A 21,916-nucleotide genomic window follows, 5' to 3' on the forward strand; every position below is an offset into this window, starting at 1 on the left:
CCTCCAGCTCCACACTGTGTTATACCACAAAGTAACTTCAGTTTCATTGTTTGACGGGAAAAGGCTAAAGGTTGTGTGTAAATTATTACAAGCTCCTTTTAATTTGGCTACTTATTAAGAAATCTCACAGGCAGTTAAATACTGAAATAATTATTTCACCTTCATTGAATGTAGTAACTAAAATAAGGTTCCTCAAGTAAGCAAGTCAAGCCTCACAACTCGACTTGGCTATTACCCGATTAATGATGGAATTCAGCTACCATTCCAACAAATAGTATCCGTCTTTGGATGTGCCCAGGGTTCGAACCTTATGTAGTGTCAATCTCCAGAGTTCTGGCGTTGAATTCTTCAAGTTTATGGTGTGACATTATTGATGATCCTTTAGATTCTTACATCTAAGATATTGCAAGTCTACAGCCTGACTTCTTAGAAGTGGCTTCCTTGTTCTTTCTTATGTTTTGCATTGACTGTGTGTTTGAAGGCACAGCTTTCCTGGGATTAGCTTCTTAAATTCTTCAGCAGGGCAGTTGTCCTTGTGGAATGAGGGAGCCATTTATCAAGCCACTGTTAAAACAGTTTTGTTCATATAGCTTCTGCTCCTCCTCCTCCCAGACATGTCTAATTGCTTTCTATTCCTATATAACTTTGTCCTTGTCCCTTAATTCTTTATTCCAGACAGAGTTATTGCTGCTACTTGATGAGCAGTTATTGAAGTTCTGAAGTTTACGCTAACATAAGGTTAACATTACTGTAATATGAAGCACAACCAATAGTGGTATAACATTAGTAGACTTTAGAAAATGTGATTAAACATATTCTTTAAGAAATAGGTTAATGTGTAGTGGACATTAGCAGAAAATTGACAGGGTGGTGTAGACGCATTGATAGTGGCCCCAGTGAAAAGCCCAAAATACTTTTCATGATCAGGCCTTATTTTAATATGATCAGGTCCCTATGCATGGTAGATAATGACAAAAAGTGACAAATTCTGAATTTGGGAATATTGCAGGAAATCTGGCAGCTGCTGTATGCAAACATAATACTATTTTTGATGAACGAGAGAGATGATCTTGGAGTAGAGCTACAAGAGTCATGCACTAGATGTGCTGATAATCCTGGGGCCTAAAGGAGCATTAATACCACTCCTGGCCACGCAAAAGTCTCTTCTATTTTCTGGTGCAAATAATTGTTGGTTAGATCATTCTGCATTTATAGGTACCGGAAAATTGTCCGCGGCCCTAATGTGGGTGTAGTTTGTATGGTTCGCTATGACTAATAGTCAATTAATATTATATAAACAGGTTGTAACATGTTTGCAAATTGTCTTCGTCTACCAAGCAAACTTGCAACAGAATCAGGCAGTACATTCTACATTTCAATTTTGTTGTCAAATCCTACTCTATCAGCCACAAATCAGCCCTTGCACTTCAAAGTATATTGTATAGATTTACAGTGTGGCCATCTCGCCCCTCAGTAAAAGGATAGATAGAAGCTGAAGTCAATGGAACATTTTATCTTTCTGACTGTTTTTAGTGTTATCATTTACAGTTGAAATGATTTGGTGTGAATTGCTTAGAAGCTTAATTGCTTTCATAGTTGCATCACCACTGTTTTAAAATGTATGTTTAATTTGAAAAACAAATAACAAAAACAGCCAAGCATGACAAAAAAAATCCATTGTACATTTATTAATATTACAAGATGTGAATGTTGAATTTCGTTTTTGATATGACTTCATTTGAAACTGCTTTCTTTATAGATGTTTTCTATGTGTTATTCTCAGTCAAGTGCGTATAATACTGATCGCTATTGCTGTGCCAAACTGATATGAAATAGTTTCTGGATGATCTCACAGAATTGCACCAAATCTTGCAGATAAATTAGAAGAATTGGAAGTTATTTACTTTAAAGTCTCATCATTAAAAGAAAAGCAACATAATGTTTTAAAATGCAAATACCATGACTGCAAAATTTTAGAAAAGTGGATGATCAGCCATTTTACTTTTGCTGTGGGAATAGCAGAATTATGCTCTTAATGATACCCTGATAGTATTTGTCATGACACAGCAGCAGTCATTCCTGTAAATTACTTCCAAATTTGAAAAGATTAGTTTTACTCTTTACTGACAAAATCCAGTATAGTATTAAATAAGTGAAATGTAACAAAATGGAACAGGATTACTTGCAGTGTACTTAAAAGTTCTCGCATTTATCCTTACTAATGATTACTAACAGTGGTCCTGACTACTAACAAAATGAATCTCACCCTTTGCCATAAGTTCACAATGCCTGCTGGTCTTCCCCTGTTGAACAGTGACCAATCTGGCCTAAACAGGGACCACACGTTATCTCTTCACACAGACATCTTAATGAAGTTCAAACTCAGGATAAAATTGAGTTCTTCTTCCATTGCATTCACTTCCATGCACTTTGCCAGGAGACATTCCACCCTTAGACCCTTTCAGCCATTTTAATTATCCTTCCTACTTCTGGATATGTCGCTAGGCATAGTTTCTCTTTCCTAGTTTGATTTCTTTTTTCTCCCAACTTGACATTGGCTATCTCAATTCTGATTTTCTCTGAACCAGCTATACTACGCACTCCTGGGTCTAACCTGCTCATGGGGAAGCTCTGTTGTCTGACCAAACAGCAAGCCATTGCTTCCAGAACAATCACTAGTCTAATTTCCTCCAGTGATCTTGTTTCAAATGCTTTCTGTTATGATAGCTCCCCAACTATGTGCAGCTTATTTCTACCTCCTGCCCAAGAGGCATAAACAGGGCTGTCAAGGTAGGCCCATCATTTCAGCCTGTTCCTATCCCACTGAATTGCTTGACCGTCCGCTTGTCATGTCTCTCATTACACACATTGTGACTCCTCTGATGCTCTCTGTCACTTTTGAAGTTTCAGTTTCCTGGTCATAATCCTGAATTGAGAAACCTGTTCAACTTTTCTTCTTTTCTACCCTTCTCTGTTTCACGTGGCCCATCTCCGACTTTTCCCTTCATTGACTTCTCTATCTCCATTCCTGACAATAGCATATTAACTAATTTTCATTACAAACCACTGCCATTCAGTGCTATCGCAACTATACTTACTTGCATCCTACACACTGAAAGGATTCCATTCCATTCTCCCTATTCCTATGTCTTGATCACATATGTTTTGATGATGCAGCAACATTTCTATTATGACACAGAGACAGACAGCTGAACCAAAACGGCCTTTCTGCTTCTGTATTAACAACATAGTAAAGTTAAATTGTCGAAGGCCCCCAAATAGTCACTCCAATGCTTCCTGTACTCTCCTCACACTTCAGCATTCACCATTCATTTGTGATACCTTTGACCACTTCTCAATCACTCCTAACACTCCCACCCATTCAATGGCATTTCCTTTCGTTCCATCCAAGGACCTAAACACTCCTTCCAGATGAAGCAGCAGTTTACAGGTACTTATTCCAATTTAGTCTACTATATTTGCTGCTCCTAATGTGGTACTTTCTGCTTGGCCCTGAAGGACTCTTACTCAATTCTTGCCTTCCATTCTTCCTCTTGTCCTTGTTCCTTCGCAGATCTTCCTCTTGTCCTTGTTCCACTGTTGCATCTCAAACCTTTCCCAGATCTGAAGAAAGGTCATCAACCTAAAACGTTAACTTTGTTTCTGTCCAAGATGTTGACTGAACTGCTGAGTGTTATCATCATTTTTTGTTTTTTTTTAATCAATTTATTAATATGTAGTTCCTTTTGAAATTGAGAGCAGAGCATTAGTGGTGAATAATCATGGTCAACCACATCAAAAACTAAGAATTTAAGAAGGAGAAGAAAGAACTGTGCATTATCATCATCATCATAATCACAGAGGTTGTATTTATGACTTTGATTAGAGCCATTTCACTGCCATGTAAGAACAGAATTGCGTGCTGTTGTGGAAAAAAGTGGGTGTTGATTTGGAAGGCAATAGCACACTTTGGAATAGAAAAATGTTGTTGGAGATGAGATAGTATTTTTCACTTGAAGAGCAGAGCAAAGACTGAACTGCTGATGGACAATGATGAATGCAATTCTGAAAACGAAAGGGCAAAAACATAAAGTGAGGATGCCATTTAGCATGTTAGCTATGACTCTGGGCTCAACTACACTCCTATTGTGCACCCAAGTTCCCACCCACCAAGTTAGTTCTGTTTGTGCCTGTCCACACTCCTTTGGATTTGTGTCCCAACATAAATGATAAACAGTTTCACCTTCATAGATTTTTAGCACTGTTTAATGAAACTTCTGTTTTTGATCTGAATTTTAAGCTGAAAGAAAAATGCTTTGCAGTGATGTTGGCTGATGTAACTTCTTGCAAATACATCTTTAAGGAAGACACAATCCATTAAAAGTAACACCTGCAATAAAATAGCCACATCTGAGTTAGATACACATGCAAGAAGTGTTCACCTGTAAATAATAAATAATCCTTTGTAATTATAAAGCTTTTTTTGTTGTAACCAGAGTTCCATATGAGAATTTGACAATGTATTAATCAATGCTGAAAAATGAGATACACAAATAAAATTCTCTAGCCTTCTTAATTTATCATGTACTAGTAGTTTTGCAGATCAGATGGCAACATTTCACTTTGTCGCTGCAGAATTAGACAGTCAAATTATTATCGGAAAATAACCAGTAATGTTTTAAGAATTATTTGAAGTTTGTATCTGGATCACTGCTAAACTTGCATGAGCTTCTTATAAAGGGAAGTTTCACTCATTATGTAGCCCTCCTGGTGGAATTGGAATTACTAGCATTTTGTAAATCGTGTTTTTATTCTTGCAGAATAATGTACATTAAGCCCAGCTTTGATTCACTTAATTTGTGATTTGAAATATTCAATTTATTGGAAAGTGCATTTAACCACTGCCCACCCCTTCCCATTTTTTTCTCTCTCTCCCTCTCTCTCTGTCACACACACACACTCTCTCTCACTCTCTCTCTCTCTCTCTCTCTCGCACTGCCATACACACACACTCGCACTGCCATACACACTGTCTCACATATTCACACACTGTCTGTTTCTCTCTCTCTGTCACACACACACACACACGTGCTCTTTCCCCCTCTCGCGCGGGCGCTCACGTGCACGATTTCTCTCGCGCATGCACACCCACATTTTCTCCTGTGCGCACGTACTCTATCTCTTTCCCTCTTTCTCTCTCTCTCACACACACACACATGCACACATCCACCCAACCTTTATAACAACTGAAAGAACTGCAGATGCTGTAAATCAGGAACAAAAACAGAAGTTGCTGGAAAAGCTCAGCAGATCTGGCAGCATCTGTGAAGAAAATAATCAGAGTTAACATTTCGGGTCCGGTAACCCTTCCTCAGAACTGATTATTTTCTTCACAGATGCTGCCAGACCTGCTGAGCTTTTACAGCAACTTCTGTTTTTGTTCCACCCAACCTTTGTCTGATGAAAACTGGGTAACACAATTAAAATGTAGCAAGTACATTCTGTGTTGATTTTTTTAAAAGAATGTCAAATATTTCAAACATCAAACATGAGGAATCCTCCCTATATCAAGTGAGAACCAATATATTTATATGAATTGAGTCTTTTTACATCAGTAATGTCAAGTAGTAATATCTGTGGTATTTGTTTTTTTATTTTTTGTAAAATGAGTTTAAAAGTTGTTCTAGAATAAAACATGCTTTACCCAATCTTTCCATGGTTCATAGGGATACTGAATATTGCAGTGTGTTTCTTGAAGGAAAACCAATGAACTAGATCAAACACATAACGAAGGTCATGTGAGGTCCAACCATGGTTTATTTTTCTGGGGCTCACTGAATCTATTTGTATTTTCTTTATAGTTCTGTGCAACAAATTTGTTCAATTTTTTTTGGTATTCAAGACTCTCCTGTCCATAACTACGTATCATATATCCCAGCTAATCTGTGTAATGTCCTCCAGCTGCATCACTTTGAATTGACATTACCTGACTTGTATGTAGATTATACATGTACTAATTTTCCTTCCATGGATAGAATCTCACTGCTCCACAGAGCTGTACATTGTTCCACCTTTGCTGCTCCATGGTCTTCCTTAGGTTATTTTTTAATGGTTGTTGCAGTACAATTTTCTATTTCTGTGGGAACGTACCACCCCTGTATGATTTAAATTCCAGCTGACAGAGTTGCTGAACTATAATTGTGTGGTCAGTGGTGAGTTCATAGGAAGGTGGACGTCCTAGTAGTGGAAAAAATATTAGCTAAAGCTTCGTTATCAGTACTTTTCTTATTTTCAAAGAACAGAAGTGTGTTTTTAAAAGTGAAGAAAGCAGTTTTAAAAGACTTGCCAGTGAGTATCATGTGATTCAAATTGAATGTTATCATATCACTTAATTACCATTAATTGTCTTCCATCTGAAGTCACAATAAAGCTGTATCAGAAAACGTCCACCTATATACGTGGTGGACTTTTATGATGGCACATATTTCTTTTCATTTTTTAAAATTAAACTATTTTTCAAATCAACCTGTTCAGAGATGTTATTACACACCTCTAGAGCAGGTGGGAATTGAACACAGGCCTCCAGGTCCTGGGGTAACAAGACGATCACTGCACCACAAGAGGTAGAGGTTTGACTGAAGGTTATGCACATATTGACAGAAAATAGTTATTTTTTTCAAATGTGGATGGAAATGAATCCATCTGTTTCCACTTGCAGCTATTAAAGAATCACACATATGAAATGTTTCATCATTCCTGCTGTTATGATCCTGTTGGAGCCCATTAATGTTTAAAGAATAAATCTGAACTCCCAGCAATTAACCAACCTTGGCCACAAGATTTCATGTTTTAAACACAACTGAAGTTCATATACAAACATTTACATGACAGTAACTTAATACAATAGTTTATAAAGATTCTACCTTTTACTTCATCACAAGAATTCCCTTATCTGACATTCTTCAATGTTCACTAATTTTCCTTTGAACATCTTGCCATTATATTACTGCTCACTGGAATTCAATCTAATTTCTCTTCAGTATTCCAGCTACTCTCCAAGGTACAGAATTTCATAAGGTCTTTCATTACTCCTATAATTAAATGCCCCTCCTCTTTCTTTACCAACCTTGCTGCGTTCAACAGCTCAAACACAGGCTTCCCTATGACTCCTTGAGCATTGTTTTAAAACATCAGAAAACATTTTTCAGTAATCCATTGCTATGATTTCAAACCGTAATCAAGCTCATTACATCCAGAACTTAGACTGCAACAAGTTAACTGCCTCTTATTGAGAAGATATCATAGATTTCATTTGTAAGATTCAAGCCAAATAAATCTTCCAGGATTGTTTTGTCCCTCTTCACCAACTTTGTCTTGAACTGAATCCCAACCACCCAATCACAGGTTGCACCTTAGACATTAAATTGAGCAATTACTCTACTTGAGGTGTGAGTCTGGCTTTATCTCTCAACTTCTGAGGAGATATTTAAAACCCAAAGCTAGTACAGTCCCTCCATAAGACCGAGGAGCAGAATTAGGCCATTTAGCTCATTGAATCTGCTCCGGCATTCGATAACGGTTAATATGTTTCTCAACCCCATTCTCCTGCCTTCTCCCCATAACACTTGATCCCCTTACCAGTAAAGAACCTATCTATCGCTATCTTAAATGCAGTAATGACTTAGCCTCCCCAGCTTTCTGCAGCAGTGGGTTTCACAGATTAACAACCACCTGGCAGAAGACATTCCTCTTTATCTCAGTTCTAAAGGGTAGATCCTTTACTCTGAGGCTATGCCCTCGGTCCTAGTCTGTCCAGCTAGCAGAAACACCTTCTCAATGTCCACTCTATCCAGGCCTGTCAGTATGCTGTAAGTTCAATCAGATCCCCCCTCATCCTTCTAAACTCCGTCGAGTACAGACGCGGAGTCCTCAACCATTCCTCATATGACAACCCCTTCACCCCCAGGATCATTCTTGTAAACCATCTCTGGACCCGCTGCAAAGCTAGCAACATCCTTCCTTTGATACGGAGCTTAAAACTGCTCATGATACGGGCGGCACAGTGGCTCAGTGGTTAGCACTGTTGCCTCAGAGCGCTAGGGACCCAGGTTCAATTCCACCCTCGGGCAACTGTCTGTGTGGAGCTTGCACATTCTTCACGTCTGTATGGGTTTCCTCCGGATGCTCCGGTTTCCTCCCACAGCCCAAAGATGTGCAGGCTAGATGGGTTGGCCATGCTAAATTGCCCATAGTGTCTAGGGATGTATAGATTAGGTGGGTTATAGGTGGATGGGTCTGGGTGGGGTGCTCTGACGGTCGGTGTGGACTTATTGGGCTGAAGGGCCTGTTTCCACACTTTAGGGATTCTATGATTCTATGAATATTTCAACTGCAGTCTGACCGAGCCTTATACAACCTTGACAGTACATTTCTGTTCTTGTATTCTATCCCTCTTGAGATGAATGCTAACATTGCATTTGTCTTGCTTACTGCCAATTGCACCTGCATATTAACGTTAAGAGAATCCTGAACTCGGACTCCAAAGTCACTTTGCGCTTCAGAGTTTCCAAAGTCCCTTTGCACTTCAGAGCTCCAAAGCCTTTCCCCTTTTAGAAAATAGTCAATGCCACTATTCTTCTTATCCAAGTGCATAACCTCTCACTTTCCATATTGTATTCCATCTGCCACTTATTTGCCTATTCCCCTAGCTTATCCCAGTCCTTCTGCAGACTCCCCACTTCCTCAACACTACCTCCCTCTCTACATATCTTTGTGTCACCTGCAAGCTTAACAGCAATGTCCTTAGTTCCTTCATCCAGATCATTAATGTATAATGTGAATAGTTGTTGCCACAACACAGACCCCTGTGAACTCCTGTAGTCACCGTCTGCTATCCTGAAATACACAATTTTGCCCCTACTCTCTGCCTTCTGTCAAGCTTCCAATCCTCTATCTGCACCTTGCCCCTAACACCATAGACTCTTATTTAGCAGCATCTTGTCAAAGGCCTTCTGGAAGTCCAAATAGATCATGTCCACTAGCTTTCCTTTCTCTAACTTGCTCATTACTGCCTCAAAGAATTCTAACAGATTTGTAAGGCATGACTTCCTTTTGCCAACGCAGTGCTGATTCATCCCTGTTGTATCAAGCACTTCCAAATATTCCGCAATCTCAACCTTAATGATAGATTCTAAAATCTTACCGACGACCACGGTCAAGCTAACCGGCTTGTTGTTTCCTGTCTTCTGCCTCCACCCTTTCTTAAACAGGAATGTCACTTTAGCCATTTTTCAGCCCTCTGGGGCTCTCCCTGACTCTAGCAATTCCTGAAAGATCACTTCGCATGCCTGTACGATCTCCTCAGCTATCTCTTTCAGAACTTCCAGGTATAGCTGCTCAGCTCCATTTCTGACATCAACCCATCTTGTCAGCTGGCTGTGCTCTAAAGGAATTCACAAAGATATATTCAAAGAAAAGTAATATTGGACAAGTCAGATGACAGAGTGAAACCTAGCTTCACAGACCGTAATCTTTATTTTTCAGTTTCTTTGCCAGGATGGTCAATCATTGAGCATATTCACAAGATGCTACCCGCGTACTTTTTAACAAAACATCAAAAATTTATTCCATGAGAAAAACAAACTAAACTAGACAAATACTGTTGATGCAATCTCCTTACTAACATGAGAAAAATAATTCAACCCTTTATGCCAGCAACTCCATTAAAGACACTGAAACCCCAAAGAAGCCACTTTTATCTCCATGCCAAAACCTCTTGCTCAGCTGTCATAGCTGTAATCAGTTTCCTTTTGTCAAATTACTGCACATTCACTTGGTGCTATTTTCTTCAGTTGATGTTTGTCCTAGGATAAACTGCTAACTCAGATCACTATTACCTAAACCCATGTTTTCAACAATCTCATAGAATATTTGTCCTGTAATATCCCAGCTTCTGAAGCTTACTTCTCAATGCTGTCTAAGCACTGCAGGACGTCTTCCCAACTCTGATTGTTTGGAGACTACTAATGACAGGGTCTCTAGTATTATGGGCCTCTATTCCTGGCGTTAACCTGTTTCTAGCCCTTTCTTTATCTAGTGGTGGTAACATCAAGTCAGCAAAAACTTCAATTATCTCCCCAGGTGGCTTGCTGGTCATTTAGCTAAAACCCCATTATTTCTATGCTGTTTTGAACTTTGTTCAAAATGACTTCCTGACCAATACCTTCATAGCAACGAGAAACTAAAATCCATTTTCCTCTGCTTTAGAATCCACATTCTTAAAACATTGACAATGTATTATGAGCATTCATAACATATTCAGCTCTACGCATTTCTATGTCAGTGTGAGACAGCCTATTCACATGTATAGATGGAAATTAACGTTTAACTCCAGAAGCTTCTAAAATTATGGGCAACCACATGAATTACTTATCCTCTGCTGGAATAGCTGCAAAAGTATGTCTCCAGTTCTTTAGCTACATAAACCGTACACTGTTCGTGATCTTTCTCGTTATGAATCTCTTAAATCAATGAGACCTTTGAAGTACATTAAATTCCACTTTTGTGAATTGCCTTTTATTCATGGTTGCTTTAACCATATATTCAACCAGTTACTCCCATTTTCAACAATTAAACCAGAAGTTGTATTCTAAAACATATGAATCATAACTTAGTTATTCATACACTGCACAATAAAAACACCAGCTTTAACAAATCTAGTCCTATCAAAAAGCAGCAGTGAATTGCAAATTTGCCCTAGTAAAAAATATTATAAAAGTATATGTGCTGCAGTGAGTGAGTAATCTATGTGAGTCATTTTTGGAAAGGAAAGAGTTTACAATCATAAACAGATCATTGTTTATATATACCTATTATTTACATTTTATTTTTATTTTATTTTTTCTGTGCTAGCTGTACGACAAGATCAACACAAAGTCATCACCACAGATTAGGAATCCACCCAGTGATGCTGTCCAGAGAGCCAAAGAGGCAAGTTGCACAATTTTAGTTGCATTGTATGTAACCTTTTGTGCGTTAGATTAATATTTTCATGTTGATCATTCTGTGAGCCTACTGTTTCATATCATAGCAAATAATGTTTCGTATCCATTGTCATCTGAACTTTCAATTTTGATGAAGGCCAATATCTAAGCAGATGATACTATAGTTAGCCTTGTGTAGGCTTGAGATATTATTGAACCATACACAATTGTAATGTATACTCCAAGGATTCTTGTTCTGCATTGCGTGATCTTGAATTGGATTTTTTTTTGTTTTGTTTTGTTATGGTTGGTAACATTGTAAGTATGTCTTCGGACACTCATATCTGATTATGGAGTTTGGAGGAATCGTGGTTATGTTACGGAATCAGAAATCTAGCAAAATTCAAATCCCACCAAATTTGAACTGGATCAGCTTTATTGTCACATGTACTTAGATGAGTACAATGAAAAGTTTATAAGTCGTCACTCATGGCACAGTCTTAGGTACAAGGTACCTAGGTACAGATTCTTCAGTACAAGTTCTTAAGGAAAAAACGGAAAAATAAAGAAATATAAAGTCCAGTATTACAGATTGTAGGAATAAATTCAAAAAAAGAGAAATAGAGTTCAGAACAACAGTCCTTCCAACCTAGTCCACGCTGGTACCTAGCCTCCAGTCTGTGTCAGGCCTTGACTACAGATCACACTGGGTTTCACCTCAAGGCTCTGAAGGCCACAAGACTGACCTGAAATCACATTGAGGCCAGAAGTGCACACTGAGGCCAGGCCAAGCTGAAAGACTGCCACAGGTTACCAAAAGACCACCACGCAGGCTGATAAAACACCTCGCCGAGTCCATGCTGAGTTTGGAAGTTCAGGATGTCTCTGAGAGAAAGGAAGGAAGGAACAAAACACAAAAGAGAAGAAAAAAAGAAAAAGATACCGATGGAGTGGATGAGCTCCTGCTGAAGTATCCTACTTTACCGTCATATTGGATCAAACAAGTTCAGTTGAAATAAAATCTATAGATATTAGTAAATTTACTGAGAAATTCAAAAATGACCTTTAGGACTAACCCACCATTCTGACACAACCTGACCTATGTGTATCTGCAGTTCCATATCACCATGATTGATACTGAACTTCTCCCTTAAGGTGCCTAAAAGCCTTACAGTTTTAGGCTGTAAAACAAGTTGATTGAAAGGAACCAGTAGGTTGTGACCTAGAAATCAAATCAGGCCATGACCTGAGTACAACCAGTGCAGTCAACTCTGAAAAGTCATTCCCACTGATATCTGGGAGTTGGAGCTGAACTTAGGAGCAAACCCAAATATGTTTCAAGCACCAGCTTGACTCTCAAAATCCTACCCATTAGCCATTATTCCAGACTCCCTCACCACCCCTGGATATATCAATTCCACTGGAGGTGGACCTAAGATTCCTCAACACTGACTGTTGATACCGTGAAGTCTCATAGTTTCAGGTCAAATATGGGCAAGGTAAGTGGGCAAATTTTCACCTATCATCTTCCCTCAAGTGATCAAAGAATTGTACAGTGCAAAAAAAGACTATTCAGCAAATTTTGATTATGTTGGCTCTTTTAAAAAGCTATCTAATTAGTTCCAGCTATTCCCCACAAACATGCAAATATTTCCTTTTCAAGTTTACATCCAGTTGCATTTTGAAAATTACTATTCAGTCTGTTTTCACGAGCTAATTAAGCAGCACATTTCACAGCATTATAATTCAGTGCGTTGAAAAATCTCTTCATCTCCTTTCTAGTTCCTTTGCCAGTTGTCTTAAATTGGTCTTTGTTTATTGACTCTCCTGGCATTAGAAACAGTTTATTGTTGTTCACTCTTAAGCTTCATAATTTTAAACATCTCTCTCACATTAGCTCTTAACTTTCTCTAGTCCAAGAAGAAACCCAACTTTTTCAATCTCCTAATAGTTATTAGGTCTTTTCTGCATGCACTGAGTTGTTGATACCCGTCCTAAAGTTTGGCTCCCAGGATTGAATACTGTGTTCAAGGTTAGTACTCCAGAGGTCTAATTGATATTTCATAAATGTTGCGTATGACATTCTTGTTTTAGTTTTCGTTTTCTATGCCTCTTTTTATAAAGCTCGGGATCCTGCAGACTTTATGAAAAATATTTGATTTTTCAAATCCAGGTGTGTGTATTTCTGCACCCATTTTTAAACTTACACCATTTAACTTGTGTTTCCTCATGTTAAGCAAAAGTTAGCGGCCCATTGTTTGCCCTATAACCCTTGATTCTTTTACTAATTTAAAATTTGTCCATCTCTATCTGCCAAAATTTTGCCCACTTACTTACTCTGTCTATATCCCGCTGCAAATTCTTTTTGTCGTCCTCACCACTTGCCATCCCATCTATTTATGTGTCATCCACAAATCTGAGTGGAGTATATTTACTTTGATCAAACATGTCATTAACATATATGAAAACAATTTCGTCCCCAGCACTGACTACTGTGGTACTCCAGTAGTAACAGGTTGCCATAATGAAAATGCCCCCTTTAAGCCAACTCTCTGTCTTCTATTAGTTAGGCAATCCTCTATGCTAATATACTACCTGCAACACCATGGACTCTATCTTATGATGTAGCCTACATGTGGTACCTTATTAAACGTCTTCTGGAAATCCAAGTATATTGCCTCCACTGCTTCCCCTTATCTATCCTGTTGCTTTCTCAAAGAATGGTAATAAAGTTGCCAGATATGATTTCCCATTCTGGAAGCCATGCTAGTCTAGGATGACCTGTTATTGAGTTGGTTCGTCAACACATTGATCCAGAAACACTCTAAGAATTCCCCTTCTATGGTATTGTTACTGAATTGACTTGCCATCTTATATGCAGATTAATATCATCCATAATTACAGCTGTACCTATTGTTTGCATCTCTAATTTCCTGTTTGGTACCTTTCCAAACATTACTACTACAATTTTGGTTTCTATATAAAACCCCCACTTTTAATTCTTCCTCACCATAGTGTTAATCTTTCTCTTTAACCAGCAACACTACTGCATTTCCTTTTCCTTTTAGTCTGTCCTTCATAATAACTGAACACCCCTGGATATTCAATTCCTATCCCTGTTCACCCTGCAGCCATGTCTCCACAATCTCAACTTTATCACACCTGTTTATATCTGTTTACATGACTAATTCACCAACTTTTTTGTGAATGCTCAGCACACTCAGACACAATGCTTGTCTTTTTAACATTCCATTAGTTTTGCACTGCATCCCTGTTTGATTCTTGCCCTTGAATTCTCTGCTTATCGCTTTTTTAATTTTCTATTCTATCTTTTGTTTTTTTTCCTGTTTCCCTGTCTTCAATCTCCCTGTATAGGTTCCTATACCTCTGCCATTTTAGTTCAAACCATCCCCAACTGCACTCATAAATACTGCCACCCCCAGCTATTACTCAATAGCTGCCTAAAATGCTGCCTTTGCTTTGTAAGACTACATTTCCCCTCTCCCCCAAACCTCACCCCTTCCCTGTAATGAGTTTAAAGCCCTGTCTACAGTCTAGTTATTCGATTTAACGGGACACTGGTCCCACAATTCAAGTGAAACCAATTCCTCTGGACTTTCTTTACAACACTAAAAGAATTGCCTTGGAAACTTGCAGAGCATTAAAGATAAATGAACGAAGAACTTGAGGCCAGATTAAAGTGAGTCCATTGAGCTTAAGTAAAGACATTTTGGCCTTGTTCTTCCATCTGAGCATATTATGGCTGTCGTCATAGCTCTGGGCCCTATCACCATCTTCCAGCAGGTGGTTGCAGAGAGTAGCAGTAGGTTCACAGCTGGGAAATCTGTCACAAACCTCGGCCCACCACGAAGATTAGCATTTGCATACAGTGGACAGGACAAGATGGAAGAAAACCAGGGTTCAAATAATGAGGCAGCAGGGGGCATCATGGCCTAATTTTCCCACAAACTTTATATCTGCTTTGCAGCTGAGTTATGGAACAAAGTCCACGTAGATCAGATATGGTTCACTCACTATAAGATAGCTTTAAACAAAACTGAGAAAATATCCGCATTCCTTCTTTTTCCCCAAACTAATTTTCGACTTTAGATTGTGGTATAACTGAATTTTTCAGTTTAGTACTTGCAGAGGCTTATTATGAATTTGTTACATCTTGTAGGTTTTGGAAGAGATTTCATGCTATCCTGAAAACAGTGATGCAAAGGAATTGAAGTGTATCCTAACGCGACCTCATTTTATGGTAAGTGGACTGTTCTGTTTGTCGTACTTAACAATAAATGAGGTTTTCAGTGAAAGTAACCTTGTTAATTAATAGCACTAACCAGGCAGTCTAGTGAATAAGTGAGTGCCTCATTTTTGTAAACTAATAAAGCACAATGATTAAGAGATGAAAGTATTGTCTGGAAACAACTTTTTATTGATTGTTCTCCTTTTGATAGAAAAAAAACAATTCAGAGATAAATTTTGATTTTCTTTCCCATAAAGAAGTAATTTTTAATGTCAGAATTAAATTTCTGTGCACTTATTAAGTCACCCTGAGAACGTACATCCTGGAGTACTTTTGTCGGTAAAGAATGGTCATATGATTTTAGCAGGCCTAAAGACTATTTCCAATCTATGCAATATCAGGAAACTGCACTGGAAAATTAGAAGCCTTTAGGTACAACCAATTTGAACTCGCTGTTTCTTGATGCCACTGAGAAGCAAGGGTACACTCCCATGTTAGGGTTCAACATGGAGATCCAATTTGGGATCTATCTTCCACTACCCAAGTCAACATTCTATTAAATAAAATAAGTCAAAATTCTTGCAAAAAAAAAATGAGTAGTTTGAATAAAAAACACCTTTCTTAGCCTTTCCATTTAAAAATGATCAGCTATAATTGAAATAAGATGGCAAATATCATCATCATAAATATTCCTATTCCCCCACCAGGTTCTCTAATTCCCTAAATATTCAATTCTGCTTTTCTTTCCAGAGGTCAGTGGTCCAATTATAGACTCCATTCTTGGTTCTCATCCTTCATCCTCCCTGGATTCTGGTGAATTTCCCCTCTCCCTTCAAAACTGTCACCAAGATCAGAAACTTATCGAGTGTTAAGTGGAATTAGGATTTGCTGCTTGTGAGATATTAGTGCACCACTCTGCAGTATGACTCAGTCACTGGGGTTAATACTTTTATAGATCTGTGTCCTGGAAAAGCAATAAGACAAATTTCTGCATTCTCACAGGGAATGTCTGTGTTCTGTTCTCAGACATTTACACCGAAACTCATTATTGAGGAGAGGATTATCTGAGGGAAGTGGTTCTAGCTTTTCTACCTACCAGTAGGTTTAGCTAGGGTGAAGAATTACGTTTTTTAAAAAAAACTTTAATGTATGGATTAGTTAACAATGATAATATTTATTGAATTAATTTTGTGATGTACTGACTTGTGCAGCACAGTAAAATTGGTAAAAGATTAAAGTTTGTCCTGACGACCATCAGTATCTTATAATACCTGTAAACCCTCTTCTTTTGAGAATTAATTTCTCACATGTATATCAATCTATAATGGCATTACAGGCACTAATTTATAGTTGCATTAGAACTTCATAAGTAAATAGTTAATTTCAAATAGTACCATAAATCCTGTGGAGATAACTGCATCAGTGAAACTGATTTTGCTTACCTGTGCCAATGTAAAACAAGTGCTTTGGACATAAAAATGGAGGAGCAGAAATGCTGGCATGTTTTGAGACCAATCCCGTAAAAACAAATAATAAACTGGTTGCAATTTACGTGCTAAAGGATTGTATGAGCCAACAGGACATATTTGTAGTAGCGCCTGATAAGTTTCTGATCTTAGTGACAGTTTTGTTAGAGATCACCCAACAGATCTTTTTTTTTAATGAACTCATGCACATTGGGGCGATGGTGGCAATGTCACTGGCCTAGTAATCCAAAGGCTCAGGCTAACATTCCAAGGATAAAAGCAAAATACTGCAGGTGCTGGAAATCAGAAATAAAAACAATGCTGGAGAAATTCAGCTCTGGTAGCATTTGTGGAAAGAGAAACATAGTTAAAGTTTTGAGTCCAGTATGACTTGGACTCCAGTATGACAAGGACATGGGTACAAATCCCTGCGTGTCAGTTGGCGGGATCTAAATTCTCTTAATAAAATCTGGTGTTGAAAGCTAATCTCTGTTATGGTGACCACAAAACTATCAAAACATCAACAGTAATGTTTTTTAAGGAAGGAATTCTGCCATCATTATCCAATCTGGTCTGCATGAAACTCTACATGCCCCCAGCAAAGAGGTTTCATCCTTCACTGCCCTCTGAAGTCCAAGTAAACCACTCAGTTCAAAGGAAATTAACCAACACCATGCTTAATACTTTTTTTTCACTTCGATGGGATGCTTGCATCCTGAAGGTCTCTCCTTCTCAACCTCTCCCCTTAGCTGAGGTATGGTGGAGAGGCTTTGGGGAATTAGGATGTGAGTTAATTGCCATGGAATCCCAGCCTCTGACTTGTTATTGTAGCCACAGTTAAGTTTCTGGTCAGTGGTGACCCTCAGAATATTGACGGTAGATGATTCAGCAATGGTTAATTCTGTTGAATGTCGTGGGGAGTGGTTAGATTCTTTCATGATAGAGATGGTCGTTGTCTGGCACCTGGGTATTGCTTGTCACTTAACTCAAGCCTGGGCATTGACCACGTCCTGGTGCATGTGAGCGGCGATTACTTCTTAGCTAAGGAGCTGCAGATGGAATTTAATGCTGTGTAATCATCAACAGATATCCTGCAGGACAGTATTGGACTGTATACATCTCCATAAAGAATGGTGACCAGAGTGAGGAAAGCCCTGGGTTTTCAGGACAGAAGGGGATTGGGCACATGAGGCAGGGCAAGGGGCTGAGGAGGTGGAAGGAAGAGTTTGGAGGTTTTAGTCAGGAGGAACCAAGTGGGTGGTAAGTGACAGCTTGAAGAAGGTGGGGTGCACCCAATGAATGCAGAATGACCAACTTAAATGCCGAATAAAAACAAGTTGCTGAAAAAGCTGAGCAGGTCTGGCAGCATCTGTGAAGAAAAAATCAGTGTTAACATTTCGGGTCCGGTGATCCTCAGAAGGGTCCTGTTTTTGTTTCTGTTTCTGTTCCTGATTTACAGCATCCGCGGTTCTTTCGGTTTTTATTCCAATTTATATGCTCTCTGCCGTGTTAAAAAATGAATTTTCAAAAACAATCTTCAAAGTCTGGTCTGCCTGCCGCTGCCCAGTACTTTATGGAAGTGGTTTGACATCCTAAATTGCTACTTAATTGAGCAGTTAAAGGCCTCAATCTTAAAAATGGGTGGCCTAGTGGGCACTTTGTCTACCCACTATTATATATTAACAGATCAGAGAGGGCAGAAGTGTAATGAACTAGAATCCTCATGTACTTTTCTTGTCCTTGCCGTGCCAAAAACACTCCCGAGGTTGGAGCTGTAAGATCCAACCCCAACTTGAAGCGAAGGTCATTGTTGAAATAGCTAAGGATTGTTGAGCCTAGAACACTGTCTAAGGAATTCCTGCAGCAATACTCTGAAACTGAAATGTTTGGCTTCCAACAACCACAACATGACTTCCTTTGTGCTAATTACCTCTTCAGCCAGTGAAGATATTTTTCCACCTGATTTCCACCGAGGTTCAATTTTATTCAGGCTGATCTTTTTGGATTTTGAATTCCACATTCCTAGCTACTCCCAATGACCTTAGGTTCTTATTAAGCAAGGGAATCAACCTAACTCTGTCTTAAGAAAGATGCAATTACCCTACCACCACCACTTTATGATATGGTGTTCCCATTAAATAAATAATTTGGATGAGAATATAGGAGGCCTCATTAGTAAATTTGCAGCTGACACCAAAATTGGTGGTGTAGTGGACAGTGAAAGTTATCAAAGAAACCCAAGAGATCTTAATCAATTGGGTCAATGGGCTGAGAAATGGCAGATGGAGTTTAGTTTGCGTTTTGGTAAAACAAACAAAGGCAGGACTGATACAATTGATAGTAGGGCCCTTGTTAGTGTTGTAGAACAGAGAGATGTAGGGGCTCAGGTACATAATTCTTTGAAATTTGCTTCACAGTAGACTGGGTGGTTAAGAAGGCGTTTAGCATGCTTGCCTTCATTGCTCAGACCTTTTAAATTTAGGAATTGGGATGTCATGTTCAGATTGTACAGAATGTTGGTGAGGCCTCTTCTGGAGTACTGTGTACAGTCCTGGACGCCCTGCTATAGGAAGGATATTATTATTGAATTGGGGAGGATTCAGAAAATATCTACCAAGATGTTGCCGGGAATGGAGGGTGTAAGTTATAAAAATAGGCTAGATAGGCTGGGACTTTTCTCACTGGAGCATAGGAGGTTGAGAGGTGACCTTATAGAGGTTTATAAAATCATGAGGTGAATAGCAGAAGTCTTTTTCTCTGGGGTGGGGGTGTTCAACATTAGGGGGCATTTTTTTTAAGCTTTTAAAAGGACATGAGGGGCAACATTTTGGTTCATGTGTGGAATGAACTGCCAGAGGAAGTGGTGAATGCAGGTACAATTACAACATTTAAAAGACATTTGGATAAGTACAGAAATAAGAAAGGTTTGGAGGGATATGGGCCAAATGCAGACAAGTGGGTCTAGTTTAGTTTGGGAATATGGTCGACATTGACTAGTTGGACTGAGGGATCTGTTTCTATGCTGTAAGACTCTATGATGTCTCCAAATCTGAGAGAAAAGAAAATCTCTTCATCTCTGTCCTAAAACAATAATCCCAAATTTTTAAAGTGTGCCCTGGTCTGGATTGACCCACAAAAGGAAATATCCTTTCCACACCCATTTTGTCAAGACTGTTCAGGATCTTATATACTTTAACCGAATCATCCCTGTGAACTCGGGTGTAAACAAGCCCAATTTGTCCAACCTATCGTCCAACTTAAGACATCCCAGTCATTCTAGGAATCAATCTAGTGTGTAACACCTCTTAACTGGCTCCAATGCATTTATATCCTTGCTTAAATGAGAAGGTCAAAACTGCACTTAGTATTTGAGATGTGGTCTCACCTGTGCTGTTTGTAACTGAAGCGTAACATTGTTACTTTCATGTTAAAGTCCTCCTGTAATAAGGGATGAAATTTGATTAGGAACCTTAATAACTTGCAGCACCTACCTGAACTATTTGTGACTCATGCACTTGAACATCTAGATCCCTCTGCAATAAAAACTGAAATGCTGAGGAAATTCTGCAGATCTGTTCTCTCTCCACAGATGCTGCCTGACCTGCTGAGTTTATCCTGCATTTACTATTTTTAATTCAGATCTCCAGCATTCACTGTACTTTGCTTTTATAATAGATCCCTCTGCACCTTAGAATTCTGCAGTTATTGTCTGTTTAAGTAACAGTCAGCTTTTTTTATTTTTCTTGCTAAAGTGAGCAACCATGTTTTCACACATTACATTCCATCTGCCAGACCTTTGCCTGACCACACAGCTTAGCTGTATTTATCTTTGTCCTCCTTATGTCCCCTTCGCAACATTCATTCCAACCTATCTTTGTGTCATCTGCAAATTTAGCTACCATGCCTTCTTTCCCCTCGTCCAAGTCATTTGTATAAGACGTAAACAGCTAAGGCTCCAGCAGGACTTTACTCATCACATCCTGCTAATGAGAACAAGACCCATTTATGCATTATCTCTGGGTGGAGTTCTTACAGGATCCTGAATAGTGTGGGTATGGCAAGAAATCTGGGAGAGTTGCATGAGATTGATTGAGATGAAAGGGGCTGACACAGCTAATAATGCTGGTGCAGGTGGGAAAAGGTGGTGAGGTGTCCTGAATGAGTAAGTATGCAGGGTTGTCATGGGGTGGGGCTTTAAATTGGGAATTCAGTTGGTGACAGCGAATAAGAGAAGACATTAGATGCGATAATGAGAGTGGCAGAGCATCAGCCTTGGTGGATGAGAGTGCAGTAACAGAGGTAGAGTTGGAGTGAGGTAGCAATGGCACTTAGCATACCAGAGTGGAAGAGGTCATTGGGCACTTCTCCAGATGGCTCATACTGCACAGAGCTGGGTGGCAAGCTTGTACCCACTTGCAGAGTAAGGTGTCATGGCCTCCGGTGGAAGAGGATGTCCACCTTCTGCACCAGCCAGTCTGCCAAGACACACAGGTCCCTGTCCACAGTGTGGAGCATCAGTTTCCCCTTATCTGTCACATCTGGGGCAAATGTCATAAAGCGCACAAGGCAGGTCCAGACTGGCAGTGTTTGGCCAGATGCACACTAGCCTTTTAAAGATGGTGTCAGCACCAGGGATCCCAGGATATCCCAGCAGTGGTGAGTACTTCCATGGTGAGTGGAAGATTGAGACTAGTGTCAGATTAGAAGAGTGTCATAGCATGTGGTAGGTATTTAATGACACAAGTTTGGGATGATAGCTCAAGAGAACTTGCTAAGCATCGCAGAGAGAAGCCCTCCATGAAACTTGATGAAAATTACTTAGCCATCTGCCTTCTGCCAGTCAACCAATCTTCCATCCATACGAATATATTATCCCTGAACCATATGAACTTTATGCACTAACCTTTGGTGTTGCAGCTACTAAATGCTTTCTGGAAATCTAATGACAGTACATTGATCAGTTCTCCATATACACAGCACATGTTACTTTCTCACCAAACTCCAATAAATTGATCTTAAATGTGATTTGAAAACTCTTAACTGCCGAGCTATAATTGCTTAACTATCAATTGTAACATCTGCCCCATGGCAGATATTCTAACTGACCTATGCATTTCATGTTAACAAGGTGTAGAGCTGGATGAACACAGCAGGCCAAGCAGCATCAGAGGAGCAGGAAGGCTGACGTTTCGGGCCTAGACCCTTCTTCATTTTTTTGA

General features: G+C 39.2%; 1 protein-coding gene across 1 annotated transcript in view; it reads left to right on the forward strand.

Annotated features, from left to right (window-relative positions):
- Positions 1–21,916, forward strand: part of LOC109937398 (peripheral plasma membrane protein CASK) — a 183,038-nt gene that overhangs the window by 87,812 nt on the left and 73,310 nt on the right. Inside the window, exons 4-5 of the mRNA XM_048603099.1 lie at positions 10,912–10,989; positions 15,163–15,243. Of these exons, the coding sequence (XP_048459056.1) occupies positions 10,912–10,989; positions 15,163–15,243 (159 nt within the window). The remainder of the gene's footprint in view (positions 1–10,911; positions 10,990–15,162; positions 15,244–21,916) is intronic.

The sequence above is a fragment of the Rhincodon typus genome, chromosome 11, assembly GCF_021869965.1.
Source record: "Rhincodon typus isolate 14 chromosome 11, sRhiTyp1.1, whole genome shotgun sequence".
Taxonomy (NCBI): domain Eukaryota; kingdom Metazoa; phylum Chordata; class Chondrichthyes; order Orectolobiformes; family Rhincodontidae; genus Rhincodon; species Rhincodon typus.